This window comes from Zophobas morio, unplaced genomic scaffold (genome assembly GCF_036711695.1).
Source record: "Zophobas morio isolate AGI-343-1 ecotype UQ-CSIRO unplaced genomic scaffold, CSIRO_AGI_Zmor_V1 ptg000012l, whole genome shotgun sequence".
Lineage (NCBI taxonomy): Eukaryota > Metazoa > Arthropoda > Insecta > Coleoptera > Tenebrionidae > Zophobas > Zophobas morio.
Window position 1 is genome coordinate 19,835,627 of NW_026972117.1, and position 24,780 is coordinate 19,860,406.

General features: G+C 34.5%; 1 protein-coding gene across 3 annotated transcripts in view; it reads right to left on the reverse strand.

Moving 5' to 3' along the window:
• Positions 1-24,780, reverse strand: part of LOC135127977 (uncharacterized) — a 242,239-nt gene that overhangs the window by 121,309 nt on the left and 96,150 nt on the right. For all 3 annotated transcript variants that reach the window (XM_064054717.1, XM_064054716.1, XM_064054715.1), the window contains 2 exons: positions 24,195-24,401; positions 18,382-18,596 (listed from right to left, as the gene is read on the reverse strand). In XM_064054717.1, the coding sequence (XP_063910787.1) occupies positions 18,382-18,596; positions 24,195-24,252 (273 nt within the window). In that variant the 5' untranslated portion in view covers positions 24,253-24,401. The remainder of the gene's footprint in view (positions 1-18,381; positions 18,597-24,194; positions 24,402-24,780) is intronic.

Here is a 24,780-nt window from a genome sequence, read left to right on the forward strand (position 1 = left end):
TCAATTTTCGCGTGACAACTGGCGCGTCAAAGTGTCGGTTATTACCTGCACGAATTTGGTGCGAGAAAATGCGATTCGTTCAGGAATTGGAAAATGTAATAAACGAACGATAGACAACGGAGAACGGAACACAGAACCGACGGACAGGTAAAATGTTTTTATATCATGCTCACAAGATGAGTGAAACGTCGCACGAAAAATATTTTAAAAAACGAAAACCTGTGAACTCGGGCACAGATAGTCATTTCATTAGGGAAAGAGAAACAGGAGAAAAAATCATCAAAGCGTAATATATTTTTACATTAGTGGAAAGGCACAAAAAGGACTAAAGGAAAAATTGGTTAATATAACCAGTTATCTTATTTAACTATAAAATATATATTTCAAAAATATTAATCATAATTAGAGAGCGGATTTCTAGATTTAATGCTTTTTGTGAAAAATGTAAGCACTTCAAAACTTTTTTATATCTGTAACTATGACACAATTTGGAGTCATTTGACACATTTTTTTTAATGTTTATTTGCTTTTTTTTCAATTTTATGCATATTAAAACTTATATGCTTGTTTAATGCTTTTTTCGAAGAATATGAGTATTAATGCATATTTTGTTCAAATCCTGCCCTTGTCGGGATGACAAATACTTGTTAGTTAGGCGTATCGTATCGTATGCATTTTACCTGGACTTGACCATTGAAGTACGCTTACTCAAGACCCTTTCTGTGAATAGGTTCCGGTCGTTTGGGTAATAAAATTTTATTATAGGATTGGAAAAATACTCCATAGATTTTATGACTTTAAATCCTTAAAGCCGGATGAGTGGATAAGGGATTTTCCAGAATTAAAATTAGAAAACAAAAAAATATTCTGCAGTGCTTGTGTGAAAACCGTAAGCCCACTAATTTTTTTTTATCTATTTTCCTTTGTTAATCCTGTATATGTACGTTGTTTTAGAATCAAAGTGATAAAAAATATAACGTGACGCAACATGTCAGAACGACTGTTCATGTAGAAAGGAAGAAAATGTTTGAAGTTTCTAAAATTAAACAGCAAACCATACATGAATCTGTTGCATCTACTTCCACAAAAGATGAGCAGTTTCAGTTTAATTTCGATTTATGTAAATTGATGATCCAGTCCAATATACCTTTAAAAAAATTGGAGAAAGGCCCTCTTCAAGAATTCCTTGAAAAACACTGCAATCGACATATTCCGGTTGAAAGTACTCTCCGAAAAAATTATGTAGGCCCAGTGTTTCAGCAAGTTTACAACGAAATTAAACATGGCATTGGAGATAATTATTTATGGTTGGCTGTCGATGAAACATCCGATAGTTGTGGAAGATACGTGGTAAGTTTAATTGTTGGAATCTTAAATGAAAATTTCCCTAGTCGAAGGTATGTAGTAAGTTTGAAAATGTTAGATAAAACAAATGGCAATACGATTACCAGATTTATAAATGACAGTCTTACGTCACTATTTTTGCCAAATGCCGTACCGGCGAATGAAATTTTATTGATGATCTCGGATGCAGCTCGTTATATGTTGAAAGCAGGGAATAATCTAAAAATATTGTACCCCAATTTAATTCACTCTGCTTGCATTGCCCACGGTTTAAACAGAGTGGCTGAAGGAATACGTTTGCAGTTTCCTAGTGTTAATAAATTAGTGGCAAATGGTAAAAAGACTTTTGTTAAAGCCCCACTAAGAGTGCAACATTTTAAGGAAAAATTTCCAAACATACCATTGTCCCCAGAGCCGATTATAACGAGGTGGGGAACATGGTTACAGGCCACATTTTATTATGACAAATATATCAAAGAATTTGAGGAAGTAGTTACGGAGTTTAGCGAAGATTCTTCTCAATCGATTAAAGATTGCATAAATATTTGGGAAAACAAAAATTTGCGACAAGATCTAGCTTTTCTAGAAGCAATTATCAATTCGTATGTGAGGTAATAGAAAAGTTAGAAAAACCCAACATGTTGTTGGTAGATGCCATAAACTTAGTGAAAGAATTTAAACAAGCAAACGCAGTAAGGGGTGATATTGGTACTAGATAAATTTGACGAAGTGTTAAATAAAAATGCAGGTTTCGATGTTCTTTCCGACGTTGCTCGTGTTTTACAAGGCCAGAAGGTGGAAAATTTGGAGTTAGATTCAACATTAGTTGCAAAATACAAATTTGCGCCAACAACGAGTGTGGATGTTGAACGCACATTCTCCAATTTTAAACACATTTTACATGATCGGCGAAAAAATTTTACAGTGGACAACTTGGAACACATTACAATCATAAATTGTTTTAAAGAAAACTGAAATACGTGTGTAAAATATAAAGTCTAGGATTATTGTAATAATATTTTATCCAAAGTTCTAAGAATTGTTCTTTGATTTGTAATATGATTATGTTTTTAATGCTTTTTTGCTTAAAATAAAACTTTTCTAAGGAAAGTGTTATGCTTATTTAATGCTTTTTTGCTTGCAATAAAACTTTTTTATTAAAAATGTTGTGCTTATTTAGGCGCTTATTCTTGATTTTTTTGTTCTTATAAATCCGCTCTCTAATCATAATAAATGTCAATCTCCATCAATTATTTCGTTCAAGTATCAATTGCCGGGCCCATTTTTGGTCACCCTGCTCTTGTTGTAAGTCCGTACTGACTAAAAACAGTCTCTTTTAAGGCAAATTTTAGGAAAATATGAATTTGTGGTCGCAAGACAAAACTTAGGACAAGGTGAATTCGCAACTATAAGTTACACATAATTTGTCAAAATTTTAAGCACCATATTTAAGTATCAAAATAGAGTAATATAGGTGACAAATGCAAAAAATGACCTAACGTTGTTTTCAAAATAACTTCAAAGTGTAAAATTAGGGAACAGAGTCACATATAACAAACGTTTCCAAAAAATCAGTTGTTATGTAAGTAAATGTGACATCTCCTCAAAATTTTCCAGAATAATTAGGATTTAAATTTTATAAAATACCATGTATTTGTTCTTTATGAATCTGTCTTCAGATTTTCTTCAAGGCATTCAAAATTCGCAAAAAAAATCGAAATTGTATAGTAAAGATTTCTACTAATCAATCAAATTTCAGTATCTTTAAACACAATGGTTAAATTCTTGCGAAATATAGGCATAAACATTCGAAGTTAAAAAAGTACTATATTCAAGAATACATTGTTTCCCGTTGGTTATTTGCTTGAAATATATTTCATATTGACCGCAGTTGTGCGGATTGCGTCTCCTTGTAATTTGCGTCCTGGCTCTAAATTTCATTAATCTAATATAGCCAAATCTGTGTGAATATCAGAAGTCCAATAAGGTGGTAAATAGAAACAGGTATCCTTCTCCAAGAACTACAGAAGTTTTGATTACGTTAAAAGATATAACACTATTTTTAAAGGAGATCTCATCAACACAGATACTTCAGATATAAGCTTTCAAATAAAATTAGCCAATAATTTGTTAGTGAAGCTAACAAAGTAGTAAAACGTGACTGAATGCTTGTTTTTGTTCATTTTGCCAGGATTGACGACCGCATTTTTACTTTAGTTCACAGAAAGTGGTGTAATTTTAGTTCAGTCAGTTTCTGCGAAAAGATGACGAAATTTTATGATAAGAACTCAAACAAACGACTTGAGTAAATGAATTATGAAATCACTAGTTTTCGTACGTCTCTAACGGCTAGAAACCAAAAAATTGCTGCTCTAGGCCAGCAAAAATTTAGGAATTTTTATGATTATTAATATCGGTTGATATTCGCTTGTCATTCTGTCACTGGCAAAAGGGATTTGTGCATGTTTCTGCAATAAAGAAAGTTTTGCGAAATTTCGAGTAGGAATATCTAATTTAAGGTGCACCATATTTTAGAAATAAATAAATTTAATAATAATGGGTGTACTGTGTAACAAAAATCCTGTAAAGGCAAAAAAAAACTCGTGGTCTCGGTCGTCGGGCAGATCCCAATACCAGTTTCTGACCCTTTGACACAAACAAATATTGTCATAACAAGCCAAAACCAACTATGAAAAATTGTTGCATTAATTAATGTATGTTTGGTTGTATCAAAATTTGAATTTTACAACCATTTGTCGTTCGTCTTTTTTGTTGGCTATCGGGTTTTTTGTCGTTTTTGTTCTGTAATCGACTTTTTTCACCTCTTTTTGTCCTCATATTTTTCATCTTTGGTGATTTTTCAGTCGTCTGTCTTTGTGGATTTTTCTGCGCGGTTTTTTGGCCTATCTTTAACATATGTTTTTAGACCTTATTTATTGCTTTTTTGGATTTTTTGTTGGATATTGTTTATGGCTTTGTTACCGTCTTTTTGTCGCTTTCTGTTCCTTTTTTATAGTTTTTTTTTTAGTTACATTTTCTTTGTTGCCTTTTGTTCTAATTTTGGTAGTGTTTTGTAACATTTTTAGTCGCCTTTCTATTGCTTTTTTAAGAGTTTTTTCTTTGCGTTTTTTGAAGTGCTTTTTTGCATTTTTTCTGCATTTTTTTGTATTTTTTCACCTTTTTTGTTGTTTGTACTTTTTATTTCTCAAGTGTAAGCTAAGAAAATTGTAATCGTAATGTTTTCTCCACGGTTCGGGGCCCCTACAGTACGAAAAAATAGGTGTGTATCTGTCTGGCTGTCGTCTGCACGGATTTTTATGAGGCGGATAATCTTCGAAACTACTGGACCGATGGTTCTAAAATTTTAAATCTGTATTAGAAATGTTATGTAGATAGTAAAGCAATAAGCAAAATTAAACTCACGAACAACGTGGTGACATTCTTTTAAAATGCTGTATAATAAACATAACTTAAATTTCATACAATAGTATAATTCTACACTTGAGAATCCGTATTTTGTTTGTTAATAATTAATATAATTGTTAACATTACGGTCCTGTGGTAGGGACGTCTGGTTTTTAGATGAAAGGTTAGCGGTTCGCCACATCATTTCGAGTTTTAACACCTTTCTTTTCATATTATAGAACACGTATACGACGCGCGCCAAAATAGGATGTCAAGTTCGCGCTACGAGCTCGAACTCGGTGTCGGTGTCGGTGTCGAGGTCACCGAGACCGGTCTGAACTGAGTCTGAACATTGGCATGTAACCCCGCGGTGTAGAAAGAGAGAGATAAATAAACTATCAACCAATACGTACATGAAACGCCTCAGAGAGTGAATAAATTATAAATACTGCTCTAGCATTTGTAAATATTTACTTGTTACCTTAGTTGGTAAATACACATTGTACTTTAATTTTTTATATGCAATATTATTATGATAATTAGTTATGCTATTTCTATATGATGACAACAATTAACAATACATGGATATATACTTTAATTAACCCAATCATCATCATTAATCATCATTTTGTAAAAAAATACAAATGCAACATATTTTTGGTTTTTATTATTTTTTAAGAGAAAATTATTGTGTTTAATTTATATAAATGGACAACGCAGGGTTAAAACTCCAACAGTGCGTCCCTGGGTCGATGCACTCTTTTTTTTATCAAATCGAGAACAATTCACCCCAATTTCTCGAAAATGCAAGAATGCAGTAATGCCGCACCCACCTACATTTAATAATAGTAAGCTAATCATTATCGTAATAGCTTCTCAGTCAAAATAATATTCCGACCGTTTTGCTCCATCGTAGCTTAATTAATTAATCAATCCTTTCCTCCCTTTTAAGGAAACAAAATCAAACAAATGTCTTTTTTTAACACAATTGCCTGATGCAGCTGATCCCTGATATCTGAACGTGCAGTCGTCGAGTTCTTTGGAAATATAAATATAAACACCCCGAAATTAAGTATGTTATTATTACTGAGTAGACACTTTTTGCCGTTGGTTATTTGTTTTAAATAAATTTTATATTGTACGCGTCATTTACTCCATTTGTTTGTACTTTATAAAGGTTATCACAAAACAAAAATTGAAATGAAAATAAAATGTTGTTATAAGTAGTACTCATTGGACTGTACCTTAGGTGCGAGGGAAGTTCTGTCGAAATAAGTATTGTAGTAGAGTCCAGTCCAGGCAAATATCTAGTATCATGTTTTCTTGACGTTTCATGACCGCTAGAGTAAATACAGAAAAATAATTTCCGTCCATCTGTCTGTCGTTGTTTTCTATCTCGATGTCTATTAGACAGATAATCTCCAGAAATAGTACCGAACTGTTCGTAACGAAGCAAATTTTGGCGGGCCACAAACTTTTTTTTGTACAATCAAGCGAGATAAGCCGAATCCTGATAACCCCTTTTTCGCCCACCGTCCCCGTTTCAGCGTCGCCGCCTCCCTATGATCCGAAGCAGCCCCGTTTAGCGAGGAGACCACTGGAGGACCTCGACCGAATTCTCATTTCTTTATACATATTTGGCGAAAGTTTTTTTTTATAGATAGATAGATAGATGGTGGTAGAAAAAACACGCCGAATATTTTCGTTAATTTTAAATGGAATAATTATTTCTGTCGCGGCCGCCGACGAGACCACTGGAGATGCGTTTCTCCGACTGGAGTACCTCAGGTGCTCCCTCTCCTGCGAGGAAGCCGACACCCGAGCAACTGTTCCCGTAGATAGCGCCAGTCCTGTCAGGACTGACTAAATTTTATAATTTAACCTTGAAACTGCTTCATAATAACGTGACACAGTTAGTGCGTCATTTTCAAATCACTTATATTTATTATACTTACTACTACTTATATAAATTTCAAAATGGTTATTAAAAGGCCAGAATAAAGTCGTACATCATAATATACTAAATGTCCATACCAACTTTCTGCCACAACAAAAACTGCCCATTTTAGATTGAGTAGAATCTCTCTTTCGACAAGGTGGCAAATGTTTGATAATAATAAATCTAGACAATAAATTATAGCATTTAGTACCAGAATTTCGGAGAGTTATTAATATTATTTTGAAATAAGTTATTAGATTCAATTCCAAATAAAAAAGTATTTAATTAACCATTTTTTAGACAATTGATTGAAAATAGAGGTATTGATGGTAAATTATATTTGATTATGTGTGATAATATTTACAACCCATTAAAAAAAAACATTAAGTAACTTTTAAATAAAACGAAAAATAAACTTAAATAATCGTGATCTTTAAAATTATCGTGTCAATCTAGTTCTAGGTGTTCAGCTGAAAAAATCGTCAGGTTGGTCTGGATTTTTTGTAAACATCGTGATGTATCTCGACAGTAAACCTAATATTTAATCTAACTGACAACGCGGAAATGTCACTAAACACAACAGTGTGGATTAATAAACCACATGCGTTTTCGCTACGTTTTCTGTTATCAAATATTCAACGCCAACTGGATGACATTTTCAACTCAACACACGTTTTATCTTACAAAGATAACAAATCTATCAACAGTTTCAGTTCCAATTATTTGAAATAATAACAATGCATTAACGAACAGCAGTCGGCCAATAGAAATCTTTCAAAATTCCATGGCTGTTTTTGATCGTAATTTTTATTGCTGCGTCACTACCTATTATTTCAAATTATGCATGAGCAAGTTTGACAAATTTTTTTCAAAGAAAGTTAAATTCACAAACTTCATAAAAACACTTTGAAATGCAGCAAGAGTCACCTGAATTTTTAAAATACTGGAAATCGATAATAACTACAACTTTTCCGTGGTTTGGCTTTCAATAAAAACCGAATTCGTTGGTTATGTTTTCTTTATAACTTATTGACCCACTTGCTCATAAACTTTGTTCACTACTTGCCGAGTAAAAAGTGTCACAGAAGTATCACAACCAAAACGTGCACAATTTTAGTTTATCCATGCACGTTCTTTTACTGTCTACTGTTCTGGAACATCAGCGTCCAGAATATTTAACATGGGATTTTAAGCAATTGCATGTATATCCTCAAATATATTGATCGATTTTGGTAAAAGTTCAACTGTCGCTTGCATTAACGATGCGGAAAATATCCTTCAGAAAGACGTCTTACTTCCAATGCGTTTTCTACCACGTACCTGTCGGTAGCAGCATCAAAAGGTATATTCCTCGTTATGTTTTGAAGCATTTGCATTAGATGCAGTTTATTTGGAATATTTACTTATCCAATGAAACGTAAAGTTTGAAAAAACCGATTACGAACACTTATTTATTTAAAAATATAGAATGCCACGTTTGACTTTACCCCACCTCCCCTACGTGTCTGGGAAGCCGGGATTTAGCTGTGTCTCTCCTCGCAACTACATTTTGTTTACTCTTCCATTAAAACTTTACAACTTAGCGAAGCAATAGCTATATAAAATAGATTTTTACATCGTGTTCAGCAATTTCCGCCCACCCTATATCGCCCCGTTCGCCGCAATTCATCCCCTTTTAAACTCGTAAAACTCCCCCGATCGATCTGCGACGAAGATTTTTTCCCTGTCACGTTGCCGAAGACTGAGACGTAAGTTTCGATGACAGCTACTCAGACTGTTGGATAGTCCTCGAGGGAGGAGGGCGGTAAAACGTCTGTTGCCAAACAGAAACCGCATTTCCATGTCTGAACAGCTAAATCGGTAAATTTCGACGTTAATTCAGATCATCCGAAAAGCTACCAGACAAAACCGAAAACATTTAGTCGTTAATGGTTATTTAGGAGCTACATGAAAGGGGCTATTAACGCTAATTATAGGGATAACGAAGATTTATACGAAGACTTGCACAAAATTATTTAATATTTGCGAAGTTGAAAAGGATAAATTGCGAGTGTTTTTTTCAATGTACAGGCACATTTTTAATCACTTTTATGCTGTGACACGAATTTTATGCTTTTAATAGTTACACATACAACATAGTCCTGTTAAATCGCGTCGGATTTTAGTTAACAAAATAATGATAGATTTATATTTAATAATAATTGAAAGCTAGGGCTAGGCAGCTCGAGGGCGATTATCAGTCCAGCATTTTCGATGCCATTGTTTCATCCTCATCAAGTAATAACATTAATATACGATAACATTGAATCATTTAAACATCGTTTCTGGGTAGTTGTGGCGTATATATAATAACAACAATGGTAACAATAAAACATTAATGGGATTATTTCAAAGTCGACTCATAAACTTAACTTGGTTACGTTACTCTGAACGAGTCAAACGAAAAGAGAAACAAAAACCATTAAATTAGTATGTAACACAATTAACCCAATAAAACAAGCAGCAGTAATGGTTGCAAACAGTCATTAGAAGAAGTCAAGGACCTTTACTGAAAGCGCAAGTTAAACAAACATTTTTAAAGATTTTAAGTTATCAATAATTTAGCTTGCCCTAGGCACTTCTGAGAAACTTGGTCTTCGTCAGAGGCAACACGTAGTCTGAGTATCTATGCAAAGAGATAAAATTCTTATATTTATCTTCATGCTTGAAATTAAAACTAAACATTCGTTATGCATGGCAAGTACGGTTAACAAATTATTTTGTTTGAATTTCCGTCTGCACGTCTGTTGAAATGGAAGACCGATGTTGATTCTGGCAGGCTGAATATTCTATCAATAACGTTCATCAGTTAGCAAAAATGTTATTTCAGGAAAGGACGTTCAGTTAAAACTTACAAAAACGAAAGCTCTATTATACTCGTACTTATTCCTCTACGATTATTAGAACTTTTAAATTAATGTGTTTCCGACGCATGTTACATGTAAACAACGAATTAAGGTTTTAATTTTTACGTTCAGCTTGCTAAAGCACTCTTTTTATTTAATGATGTAATTAAATCCCCCAAATCAAATTTCACGGTAGATTTTAATGTAGCATTAAATAAAGCATTCATTTTTAACTTTCCGTGTATTATAAAGTCATTAGTTGTTTGTATGTTTCCTTCCCGAGCGGTATGCCTGTAAAAAAGAATCTAAAGAATCACTTAGACGAATTTTTAATTTCATATTTTCTTACTTTAAGGTGGCTCCGACTGCGTGTATTTTGGCCATAAGGAGAAACACGGGTTGTATTTAAAAACTACAACTTAATTTGTCCTGAAATTTTTATCAAACACGTCTTGAACATTGTAGAAGATCATATTATAAGTTTGTATGTTTCCTAACATAAGAATCGGAGAAATTTATTATTGAGTGACAGAGTGCATTAGGAGTATAAGAAATGGCATGTATTCAACAAACTAAAGCACTGTAGTCGAAATGGTTACAATAATTATTGTGACGAAGGTGTTAAAAAACCATTAATACAACCCGTGTTTTATCTTCTTTCAAATGCCGCAATTTATTCGTTGTTACGTAGTTGCTCAAACTAAAAACTTTAGTATTTGGTAATAATTTCGGAGGCTTCCACGGTCGGAATCAATACATGATCGTTTTGCGGGTTCAAACCGTGTTAATTGAGTTTTTGGGTACAACGTTTCGCACATTTCCGTAAGTGGCATCTTCAGGAGTAGGGTTAAGAATAAGGCAAAAGAACAAATAAAAAGAGTTTCGCCTCTGGTATGGTTGACATACTGGGTTACCGTGCTCTTTTGCCTTATCCTTAACCCTGCTCCTGAAGATGCCACTTACGAAAGTGTGCGAAATGTTGAGCCCAAAAACTCAATTAACACGGTTCCAACCCGGAAAACGACCATGTTTAGTATTTGGTGGTTGGTTTATGCTGGACACATTTCTTTTCATAACGACAGTAAACAAAAAAATTTAAAAGCAAAAATTGAACTTCATTCTAGCCTTCTAAAGCTCTGGAGAGGTTAGGAAAAGCCTGAAAGGTCTTAACCTCGATGAAAGAAAAATCCGAACCTGTACCTCCACGTGGTAGAAGGCGGACACCAACTTTGGTGACTAACACAGGTAGGGACCGAGTGGCTGCCGGGATAAGTAACTACCTCTTCCTGGCTAAGAGCTTCGAGTAGATGAGCCAGTAAGATCAACGGCATTTTTTTGCCCTTGGGACGAGAAATCGTCCCTAAAGGGGGAAGAATCTTAACCGATCAACCGCTTAACGATGCAGAGAACATTAAAGATCCGAAAGGATATTCCTAGTAAAATCATGATGATCAAGTTTAGAGCAAAATATTCCGGAGTCTCAAGTCCTCCATTCGGGGACTTCCTTCGGGGTTTTAAACGAAGTCAAAAGGAAGAAGAACGAAATAACTAAAGTGGGAATATGGAATGTGAGAAGTTTATATCAAACTGGGAAACTGCATAGCGTAATTAAGAAATGGAACGCATATTGACATCCTGAGTATTTTTGACATCCAATGGAAAGGCACGGATGATCTCGAAACAACCAGGCTTCGGAAATAAAAATGAAAGGGGACAAAGCCTAATTGACAACATGTTGAACTTAAAAGTAAAAGATAAAACAGATCAACTTAAAAACAGAAGCTCAGAGGCTAAACCTAAGAAAACTAAAAGAGAAAGTTATTAAAGACGAAGAAACAAACATGGAAGAAAATGAGAGAGAAAATTATAAAATTCATTAAACAGGACACAATTTCAAGTAAAAACTGGAAAAACATTAATAATGATGCTATTTTAGCTTCAGTCAAATGGATGACAGAAGAGATCCATGATCTTATCGAAAATAGAAGGCAATAACAGGGACCTCTTATTCAAAACTATCGTGAAATTCTTAAATTCACAAAAAGAAAGATAATAGAAGCGAAGACAGATACATGGAGCAGAAGTACAGAGAAATTGAAAATCTGGCTGCTCATTATGACAATTTCAATCTCCCTAAGACAATTAAAGAAATGACAGGTCAAGAAGGGAAACGCCGACAAAGTATATAAGGATAAAGCTGACAATATAATAATAGACCTCCCAGCCTAACTGAAACTATGGAAGAATTGAAGAATACATAAAAGAATTATTTTATGATGCAAGATCTAATATAAACCAGACCAAGACCAATAAGATGACAGACAAACTCCTAATTACCCCCCAAGATGTAGAATTCGCACTAAAAAATTATAAAAAAACGAGGTACGAGGTCCTGATCAAGTTCCTGTAGAGCTGATTAAACTAATAGAGGGTGACCAAATTCAAGTACTAGTTGACTTATTTAATACTATGTATAGAACAGCGACCATACCCTAAGAATGATTCAGATCAACCTTTATAGTACTACCAAAGAGTGTTAATATTAGAAATTCTTGTTGATCCAAACTCAAAACAACAAAATAGTCGTTTTCAATAGTCCTGGTGGTTGCGTACGAAAATTTTGTGCCAAGACTGTGAACAAGACACTTACATTGTTATGCCTTGTTATTGTAATGGGACTTCGTAAACGAAGCGTGAGTCTATTCTGTAACCGCTTGTAAGTATGAATATCTGGCCAAATACCGTGATTTAATAATTCAAGAAACATCGTTACAGGCTCACATTAAAGATGCAATCAACAGATTTGTTCGAGCTGGCAGTGTCAAAAAAGAGAAATCTGGTGGAAGACCTTCAGGAACTGAGGAAGTTGTTGATGATCACTTGAGCAGATCCGCAAACATCTTTGACAAAATTTCCTCAGCACTCAGGAGTTTCTGCTGCAACATGAAATTGAACAATGGGCATTGACGAAAGGATCACAGAACATTTTTGAATTCGTTTTATTTTTTAAAAAGATATGAACAATTTAGGCAACGAGTTATACAGATGCGTGTGGTATTTGTCATGCGTCCTTCCTTGGGCATTTAGTAATGTTGAATACTGAGAGGCGGCACGTGTTCATGACCTACGTCGACCCTATAATCATTTACAGAAACCCTATATTAATATTTAGAAACTAGGGAATCGAACATCGGATTGTAAAATTAATTGAAAATCTACATTGGAATCAAAGAGCGACTGTCAAAATAGAAAATGAAGATTCAATGAAATTGAGATTTGCAGATCAACAAAAGAATAGAGATAGCTTGGAGCAACATTTATCAAAATGAAACATCTTCTAGTAAACTGAATTCAGTTTTCTGCAGGGATAATCGATTTAACCTTGTGGGATGCAATAATCTACCAAAGCCTGCCACCCTCTTTCTCAAACGTCTGTGGACTTTTTTTAAGACCCCCTTGTCACGCATAAGCCATGGGGACCAGCTTATATTTGCTTATTCCAATGTTGGGAGAACATACGTTTTATACAATTTCAAGAATATTTGAGGATTTGGACGATTGAAAAGTTTAAACAACACATAACCCAGGGAATTTTCAGGCTTCGCGACGTGGGTGGCTTGAGCAGATCTACTTAAGTCATTACTTTCTTTTGAAGTGATTTGCTGACTTCCAACGCAATATGCGTGTTTAGTGGCGACCAATACGCAAAATGACGCATTATCTGTATTTCTAGGTAAGAGCCATTCGTCACACCAACTCTTGATAATCTCCAGATCGTTCTGGACTGGAGGTTACTGTGATCCTCAAATGATCTAACGAATATTTTGCAGTCATCGGCATAGAAAACATGATTGGACTGGATTATGAAGCTGAGGTCTGATACATATAAAGTGAATAACAGAGGTCCAAGAACGGATTCTCGTGAAACTCCTAGGGAAAACAGGACGCTCTCTAGACCAACAGTTCCCGACTTTCACAGAAAAAGTTCTATTTGACAAGAAAGTGCCAATCCAATTCAGTAATTTTCCACGTATACCTCGGTGACCAAGTTTTCCCAAAAGACGTCTATGAGGAATTCAATCAAATGCCTTCTCGAAATACAGATATACAACATCTACATGATCAGAAGCATCAACATGTGACGACCGTATATTCAAACAGTATAAAAGACATGGAATTGTTGATCTATCTGGTAAAAACCCATGCTGGGTATTCGCATTGATGCCTGCCTGAAGAGAAAAGGAAAGCAGTTGCTTACAAATTATCTTCTCCATCTACTTTGTAACACTCGGTAGTTGCAGGCAATGGTTTTGTGGCCCTTCTTAAATATTGGTATAGCTGTAATCACTTGGCAATCGAGAACTATTAAAAGAAGCTTGCATACTGTGGAAATATTGTCTGAAACAGGAGAGCTGTTGGTGTTGCAGGAAAATAACTCCTCTAGAAGAGCACTTGCGACGAATTTAATTTGTTCCAAAAATTTAACCGGTGGTAGGATATCATCAGATTCGTTTACCTATACACTATGGAAAAATTTTGCCAATATTTCCGCCGCTTCAAAGTTGTTTTCACAAAGCACACCATCATCTTTTTTGACTACTGGGGTTGATGCTGCAGAAGATATCTTTTAACGGACATACCTGTAAACAGTTTTTGGACCTAACTCTATAAATTTGTTCTCATACTTTGTTTCTGCTGTTTTAATATCAGATAATAACTAATTTGAAAATTTTCTATGTAATTCAAAATCCCGAGACGTCCCAGATCTTTTGAAACTTTTCCACAGTTTTTGTAGTTTTAACTCCTTTCTTGTTGTAGAACACGTATACGCGCCGGAATAGGATGTCGAGTTCCAGCTACGAGCTTGGTGTCGGTGTCGAGGTCATTAGTGTGGGTAGGCGTTGACGGGCAGCGCCTCCTGTTCGCAGCGGTAGTAACTAGCGACTCAAGCAACAAGCGCGAGAGTAGCGTGGGTTGATGGAGAGGGCGCTGCGGTCTATGTTACAACAATTTAATAAAATGTGTTCGTTTGACCAGAGGTAATAGAGGGACGATAGCTTTTGAATTCTCCATAAGAAATGCAGGGTAGTGAAGTGGACACAGAATGTGACATGGGGGCACAACATTTGTGGTGGTAAACTTGAATGTCCTAATGTGTATGTTAAATGTTACAAAATATATTACTAATAGTGACATAACGAACGAAAAATGTGAACTCTGAGATAACCTCAATTAAATATGATGCGATGGTTTCAAAATTATAAAAGAACAGTCATATTAATTGCATATGTATGTATGTATGTATGTATGTATGTATGTATTACATTTACGTACATTTTAACAAACAATATATTGTTGGTAAGTACAGGAATAGTTCTATAAAAATAACACTGATAAATAAACCGATGATTTTCTATTTTATAATTAATTATTAACCGATGGAACTGGTAAATGCTCTATAATAAATGGGACAAAATGATTAAGTTCCTCTGTTTTTTAGCTTGCTTCTGTAGTTATGGCATTAGTGTATAAAATATACTTAATCGCACAAATAATGACAAAAGGTAATCATGGGGGAGATTACTACATGGATGCTTGTATGTTATTAATTCCAGCTGATTTGTAAGTTATCTACCAACTTGAAGCAAAAGTGTATTATGTTCAAATGAACTAATGAAAGCATTTTCTAATTGTTCTGTGTAATATGCAAACTGTTCATATGGAACATTAAGATTGCCATAAGGTAAAGTTTCAGAATTGTGGGCTTGGAAATGACAATAATGTAGTTTCTAGAATTTCCGCCACGTGCCTTTTCATATTCATGGCATATCTGAGAAGAGTATGTATCTACATATTTATCGTAAGATATTTGGAGATTACTACTTGGATGCTTGTCTGTTATTAAGGTCAGCTGATTTTTAAGTTGTCTACCAACTTGAAGCACAAGTGTATTATGTTCAAATGAACTAATGAAAGCATTGTATTTTTTAAGAAAAAATTAATGACTTCGTATACGTGTTTAATTTATAGAAATTGACAGCAGAGTTAAAACTCCATCCGTGCGTCCCTGGGTCGACGCACTCTGTTTTTTTTTTGTTTCTGTTTTGTACGTTGGATTAATCTAGAAGTTATCCAAGGTTTTCGGGTGTTAATTTTTTGGCTGACCATAAAATGTATTACTTTTAACTGCATTAGTTAACAATGAGTAGAATATACCAAGCGATACACGGATTATTGAACATCAGACCAATCTAATGTCGCTAAATTGCGTTCCAAATTGACAAAATTTACGTTGCTAACCGATTTAAATATATCCGTCGGTTTATTCTGATCTAATCCCTGTACCTGAAATTCAACTGTGGCATGATCCGACTTCCCAATTAGGGCAGAAATTGCGAGATTGGAAATTAACTGGTTGTTGTTAGTCAAAACTAAATCTAAAAGAAATGACGTGTGGCCACTGCGAATTCTTGTGGAAGTTGTTACAAGTTGAGTGAGATTCGAATTTATGACAAAATCCACAAATAAGGAGGCACCGTCTGTCATGTCCGATGGTTTACTTAGAGACCCATGAATATTGGGAAAATTAAAATCTCCGAAATGTCATTGTTCAGGGAGTAAACTCTATTTACTAAGTGTGTGTCATCTAAATATGATGTAATAGCAGGACGATAAACACTGCCCAAAATAATCGAAATTTAAGAACTGTCAACTTTCGGAAATACTGTTTCAATATTTGGTACTTCTATTTGTAGAGTGCCAATTTTATATGCAGATATTACGACAACTTTTTGAGATAATATTTTAAACCATACACTAGATGGGGCAGATTTTAGATGGGAGGTAGTATAATCCAATAGGCACTGGACAAACTTACGGATATTGACGATTTGAAAATGGTACAAGACGAAATCTCGGATCGAACCTATCGTCTTACCTGAAGTGTAACAACGTGTACAGTATACACAGATCATGACAAAAGAGTTTCTAGAATAATAATTTAACAGTTTTAAAAGCTACATAACAAACTTTTTGAAATTTTGGTTTAGCGATCATAGAATATAGATAAAAATTTGTTTTAAAGTATGCTGAGAAATATAGTGCAAAATGGAATGTTTTAACCCCTGTTTATTAATTACTGTTTTTTATAATTCCAGAACATATTTGTCATCTTTCGATAAATTTGCCATCAAACCAAATCAAAATATAAAAGCTGTTGGGTCGATACTTTTGCACTGTTTGATTAAACCGATATTTGCTTGTTATTTTGCAACCTTTGTTGCTGCAATAACACAATGCAAAACACCAAATTCAAATGAGACGATCGCGTCAAAGCTGGAATAAATAATTCAAAAATTCTAGCCCAGCCAATTAACAGCTTTGAGTGTATGTAAATAAATGTAAACTAAATGTATTGACTTATTCATGAGTGGCAAATAAACAACTTGTCGTTAGCACAAATGATGTCTTTTTTATTTCAGCAACACTGAAACTGATCTAAAAATAAAACTGAAAATTCACCACTTTCTGAAAAACTATACTAACCATACAAGGCATGTGAATAGTTTGTTTATGGTTATACTGCGAATGGAACTGAAATCAATCATTGTCTCACGTTGTTCGATTAATCATAGGGGAGGATCAGTAGAGGTTAGTTTGGAAAAAAACATTATTAAACTTTAATTTCCGATTAATACCACGTTAATGTAGAAAACAGTGTTTAAAAACCAATTAGATTGAACGAGAAAATTATTATTCGATTTTCATAGCTTTTTTAACCGCAATAGATAGGAAATGGATAACTGAACATGTTTTACAGCAATTAATGATAGAGGTAATTGAACAATATGTTGGTTAGAGCTGCGTTATTAGTTCCACTTTTGCAAAAATATTTATGAAGCTGTTTCAGTATATTTTATCTGACGTTGGTTATTGTAGTGTTGTTACACAACACAATCAATAAATGACCGTTAATGTTTATTCAGTGTGATACTACTCAATTTATATTTAAACTGCGCTGTGGACAGTTGCCCTAAGCTCTGTATCTGCTCCACATTTTTCAATATCAAATCCATTTTAAAAAAGTTTGCAGTCATTTTACATATTAATTGAGAATCAACTTCAGCGCTCGATATTTTAAAGGTTTAAAGGAACAATAATTTTAATTGAATTTCAGTTATTTAGGGACAATTTCGTTTCTAGCCGTTGGGAATTACGAGTTTTAGTTTAATTCGGGACATTTGTTCATAAGTTATTGTTTGGTGTAAACGACTCAATCAATAAAAAATAGCCCAGAAAGGTGCTATTAGCCGCTACAAAAACCCAATATTGACGGCGGCATTAACAATGCTTTTATTCCAAGTTAAATCAACAAATTGTTAAAGTTTTATTTTTCACATAAAAGAACATTCTTGCCCCAGATGTCGCTATCGATTTACCCGATTGTTGTTCGACATTAATGACTCTAATCACAACAGCGTTACAAAGCACTCGTTTTATATTTATTGCATCCATTATGTTTATTCGGTGACAATTAACATAGCAAATGTTATGGTAATTCGTTTAGGACTAGCAACCTTTAGAATGAAAATCAGCTGCCTAAAAAGCTTTATTTAACAGACTGTTAACTCGAAACCGAATCAATTTAGCTTTAATCTGTTTCATTTCATAAATGTATTTGTTTTTATTGCGTAACAAGCTTTCGAATCAAAGTTTGCATTTTGATTGCGAAAACTAACAACAAACGAGTGGTGCATTGTTTAAAAACATATTATCAACAACCAAATTATGAGCGAGTGTTTAACTTACGTCCACTCTGGCTCCTTCCACTTGATATGCAATCGCTTGGGGTCTTGCTTTCGGTACAAATCTGTAAAACTCTTCATGGTCTTTGTACCATTTCACAGCATACAAAGTGTCGTTGCCTAAGTCGTAGTCGCACTGTAACACGGCAGTCTCTCCTGGAACACGGTACTGCGGAACATTTGCACGCACCCATTTTTGACCACCGTTGGTTGCCACAGCTGGAAAAAATATTGACTTAGTAATAAAAAATCAAACAAGCTTGTCTGTGCAACATCTTTGCCAGTCCAAGTTAAAATCATGTTTCTAATTACAAAATGATGATACAACGTGATTTTTCAAATTTCTGCTCTAGTGGGACATGACGTGTACGTCAGCAATACAAGTGAAACGACTGACGTAAGCATTATGGCAGAACTTTAGTAAAACCAGCTGATATAACAATGCACAAAGTAGATTGAGGAAAAAAATAGGAGACATTTCAAACGCAAAATGTAAAAATGAAGGTTAGGTATGAGGACAAGGAAATAATTTGACGATGCATATCGATGTGGTATCCACCAATATAAAGATCTATACAAATCGCTAGATAAAAGAAAATTATATCTAAATATAAATTGTATGATCCATTTAAATTGTATTCCCTTAAACCCAATAGACAGCACTGCCATTGCTCGGAAATAGTGAGTAAAGGGCACACGAAAATTATTTTAAATCAGAAACTCCTGATACTAATTACTAACATCTAAACTGATATGTAATTTTTAGACAAAACAGAAAGTTCGAGCATAAATATTGATTAGGAAGCCACAAGGAACATTCAAAATGAAGCGTACAAAAAGGCATATTATGGACATGGAATCGTAAATTCAATTCAAATTACACTTTGAACTTCATATTCTCGGTTATAACTTTTGTGGACCAGGACAAAATCATAAAAACGATTAAAAAGAGGACACAGAGGCAAAAATCAGCTAGATGAAGTTGGTAAAGCCCACGATATTGGTTATCCTGAAAAAGTCTTAGAAAATCGACATGAGGCGGTTAAAGTTCTATTCGATAAAATGAAACTTAGATTGCATTCTTTGGACATATCTATCCGGCTTTGGTACTAGATTAGTATTAGATTATCGAATCAAAAAAATTTTTTTTTAGGTACGATTACGATTTGCATCAACCTGATCAATATGCTGGTGGCAAAGTCAATTATTCCTTATATAAATACACAAAATGTTTCCTACTTTTTAACCTTAATTTGTTTTAAATACAGGACTACTGATACTATACAGTTTTTGGTAAAACACAATGAAAACAACAACATTTTCTTTATTTTGTGGGTTTTTATTTAGGACTTCCTAATTTTTAAATTTTCTACAATTGCAATTCGTAATGCCGGGATTTTAAGGAAAATGGACTATTTTTATTTTTAGCGAAATTCGGATATAAATGACTTTTGAGTGAATTTCCTATTGTGTTCTTATGCTTAACCTGTACGAATTATGAATCAAATTTTACAGACTGAGTCATTTCAGAACTGGCGCTGGTATGTATATATAAAATAGTAGTGCTCATCTAAAGCTTTCTCCCAGGTATATGCGGGACCTGTATATGAGAACATGTTTGCTCAAAGGGTGAAATAGCTTCGAACCTGCAAGTAAATTAACATTTTTTTGTGTATACGTCTTCTAAGGTTTCGTCACGTGGATCTGGAAGCATATCCCGCCCTTTCTCTTTATTTGAAACCGTCATTCCACTTTGCTTGACGTCACAGGCATGCGCGCATCTTAGTTGGTTTGTCATAGGAGTGAAATGGATTTTAGCTTACTTGGGTCACGTTAATTCAATTAAAGTTTGCAACACGAAAGCTGTATTCCGAGTTGCATTCTAAATTTAAACAGTCGTCGATACGGAACCAACAAATTGCAATAGAGAAGCTTAGTGCTTTTCTGTATTACTACCCAGCTGAAAGTTTTTTAAGTTATGTCACTTCGTCTTGCTTAACACCATGTAACTCCCCGAAAGTTTCGTCGGAAACGCCAGCAACAAATTTTATTCATGAGTGCACCATGTTCTTACCGCAAACATGTTCCGTCGGCGCGCCGCCCTTTTTCGGTCCATTATAACTAGATGAAAGCCGCCAAAACATCTCTCTATTCGTCTGTTATTGTTTCGAGGCGCGTCGCGACGCTTCCGTATTTCACTTGAACGTTTCGAACCGTTAAAACCGAGCATCGTGTAATGGGACGGCGTTAAGAAAGAAACATTAGGTAAAATTTGCCGACGAATAAACAGAGGTATAATGCAAGGGAAGCGGTTAATTGTTAGGAAGAACGCTTTTCAAGACTTGTGCTGTTGAGGGCGCAATTACGTGAAATGGCTTAAGTTGGAATGACTTAGGCGCTGGAAATTTCTAGAGGCGCAAACACAACACATTTGTATATATTCGGGCGGCTCTAATTTATCCGAAATTATTGTTATTAGAGAGTAGCGAGGTGTTCGGGTTTAACGACTTTAGAACTCGCTGGATTTTTAGGCAAGATGGTGCGTAAATCGGGTTTTTAGGGCGAAAGTTAGCTGAGCAACGGACGTTACTATAATTTAAAACAACCAAGTCGGGCAAGACGGCTCTGTAATAAGTAAGGAAGAAAATTTAAATTGTTTACGATTTTTCCGGATGCAATCCCAGCTTTGTGGTAGGTTTAAGCAACCGGAGAAATCCCAAATATTTCATTATTTAAAGTTGAAAGCAACAACTCCTAATAATAACTTTGTATAATTTTCATCAAATACGCTCTTTCCCTAGATCCGTATTAACACTAAGTTCTCATCAACAATTTCTTGACGTGAGCTCAAAGTTTTGTGTGGTAAAATTTATTTAAATCATTTGAATTAAGTACGAAAAATACTAAGAAACTACGAAAAGAGGAACACAAAAGAGAATAACCAACCGCTGATGGTGCGACCAGTACCAAGTTCTTTACGTCTAGTACGTGTCCTTCTCAAAGTATTTCCACTCTATCTTATTGCAAAGAAATTCTAATTATTGCTCCACAAGAAACCAAATTAGAACAAAGCATCTTGAGTTTTTGTAATCCGTCAGCAGAATAGGGTTCGTTATAACTGTCTTAACTTCCTGACCAATTTAATCCTCAAAGACTAACTAATTGGCCGGATCAAATGACTTAACATGTGGCATGATATTAAATTAGACTAAGGTTTTAATCGGTTTAGCGAACAATGCTCTTAGGGAATTTTCGGATTTAAGTTGTATCTCCGTCTTTAGATTAAATCAAATTGCTTGTAAAAGTGAACTCGAATTAATTCAAGGTTGCTACAGCGGGCGCTGTTTGTAGTACCAAACCGACAGACAATTCAAAATTTTCGAAATGTTTATTCCTGAAATTATTGATTTCTCTTCAATGAATCCACGTTGTTTACGTTGTTTTGTCTAAGAAATGATTAATTTGTTTGTGATGAACGATTTAAATTCTGAACGACTTCAGTTTTAAACCTAACTTTGTTAAACATTTTTTATCAAACGAAAATATTTTTACACTTTAGACAGTTTCAAAGCCATGCTCATATTTAAGGCAAAAGCTCTTTATTGGATTCAGTTTGGATTCATTTTAATAATTGATTTTCATTGCGTTAAATATTTTAAATACCAAGTTAGTTTCCTGCTTACGATTTCCACAATTGATTGATTCAAACGGAATGTATGAATGACGTGACCTAGAACTCCAGTGGGGCTATCATAAATATAAAATAGCCACCAATACCTTTGAACACGATAATTCTGAACAACACAGTCTATAAAAATTATTCCGGAATTTATAACCGTTCTTAATTATTTATTTTCGGATGAAGGAAATCAACCAACTTTACTTCCCCTAATCACGGTCTGGCTACATTAAGTGAACTCCCTAAAACCCCCTAATTCCTGAATAAATTATTTCCCCGCGTTGTCAAAAAATCTAAATTTACGACCTACCTTACCCTTAAAGCAACATATTTCATTGGCCATTTACCTCGAATCTGGCGCAATTACCGTTATTTTTATAGTCATCAGTGATGTTAATTTACGCTTCTCGTTCCACGTTTTTATGGTTTCGGAATAAATGAATAAAATAAGCGTTTTAAACGAAACAGGACACACGAGAGAAAAAATCTGAGTAATAACCTCTCGCCCGAGAAAATGCGAGATTATCTAAGTAACAGGAGTCCTGCGACAAAGAAGACAAGACTCTTCGCGCCGCTGTTCTATTAATTGATCAAAATCGGGGGTGCGATAAAAACTTTCGTTAAACTTAGAATTTCGGGGTAAAATAACGGTTTCGTGGGGATTAACGGAAGTCAGTGAAACAGTGGAGATTCGGCTGAGGGAAAAGGGACTAGGGAAGAATTATTGGGAAACGGCAATAATTTAACTGGACATGGCATGAAAAATTCACTGAAAACTAAACACAGATTTGGTGAAAAATGACCAAAAAATATGGAAACATTAAATTTGACGAAAATTTGGACAAAAAAATAAAAATTAATCTCAGATAAGTGTACCACTCTTTTTGAAATATGTATTACAAATTATAACCTCATTTTTACTATTTTTTATATAAGAGGAAAGCTACGTTTGAAAAAATTACAAAATCCTCAGGTATACATGTTGTCTATTGTCATTTTCACTTGTTTTTTACTAAAAACGTGCTAAAGCCAGCAGTGAAAATGTTGTGAATTTAACTACTTTTCTTTATATAGATACCTCTCTTTTTTTTGTAATTTACTTTTTTTTTACTTCCTGAGCAAAGGATGCAATAGGGTCCATTCGCTGAATGGCTACTTGAATAATTTCGGAGGCTTGCACGGTCGGAATCAATACATGATCGGTTTCCGGGTTGGAACCGTGTTAATTGCGTTTTTGGGCTCAACGTTTCGCACACTTTCGTAAGTGGCATATTCAGGAGCAGGGTTAAAAGTAAGCTACTTTAATGTTTTCTTGACCTTTCAACACATAGAATATGAAAAAATAGGTCTACGTCGATTCTTATTTGACAGAGAACCACCAAAATTTGCCTAATCATCCCCATCAACACCTCGATGAAGTCAACTTAAACTTTTTTTTTCATAGTAAATCCAACTTAATTTTATAAAATAACATACTCTTGTACTTGTGGTTTATGAGTCCGCCTCGATTTTGTTACCCTGGACATTTACATTTTCGCAAAAAAATCCTTTTGTATTAATAGTAATAAGGACGAACTTTATCAATAAAAATGTATTAAAGTTTTACAGATGTGACGCCAGAAATTTCCGTAGCTCTTAATGATTACTAATAAACAAATTTCCACCTGCGTTTTTATCCCGTAAACGGTATTAGTATTTATCTTTTTAAGTCTGTCATGTGGTTAGTTTCTGAATTAAAATATTAAGTTAAAATTTCAAAACGATAAATATTTTCACCATCATCCATTATCTTGTGCTGTAATTATTAAAATTTACAAATATACGTATAATTGAGAATTGTCGACTATCCAAGTTTCAACGCTATGAAATTAAATCAAAATAAATAAAAATTGACAGACAAGTGCTACCGATACAAAATCTGAATAACAGCCCTCGCTTGGGAAACCGAGAGAAAAACGAGGAAGGAAAATCCCGCGGCGGAGAAGACAAGACTTTTCGCGCCGTTGACCCATTAATTGATCAAAATCGAGTGTACGATAAAAACTTCCCTTAAACTTCCAATTTCAAGATAAAATAACAGTTTCGGTAAAGGTTGTTTCCTTTTAATCCTTAATTCGCTATAAAACAATTCCACTCACCCTGGATCAGTCCCCACAGGAGCAGGTTCAGAGACAGCTTCACCAGCGTCAGGCCCATCGTTGGCTGTTACACCCCTTTCACATCATCACTTTTTTCTCCCTTAATTGAGATTAATCGGCTTTCATTGACTCGGGCCGCGAAAAATTCCATCAAGAGAGTTTAAAATGAAGCCGGAATTGGAGGCTGTCGCCGGTTTGATATTCGTCCTGGAAAAAAAAGAGGAATTATTGATTGGAAGCTGAGCGGTGATTTTTTGCTGTCTCATTAAATAACGAAGGAGTTCCTGGAAGAGTTGGTTTAAAGCTGCTCTAGATTTTTGATTCATATTGGTGCAGGTTTTACGAGTATTGAATGTGGTGAATGCGGTAAATGAACTCGTTTGCTTATGAGGCGGTTTGAGAGCTTATTTAACGAGTGGGGCTATTTGTTTCCAAGAGTTTAAATACAAGTACCTAAATTCTAGGTCTTAATCGTTACAATGGTTAACTGAGTTTTGACAAAAAAGAAATGAAAATGATTAATCGTATGTACAATAAAAGTAAAATAAACAAATGGTATTTATTTAATGAAGTACGTTATACCGAC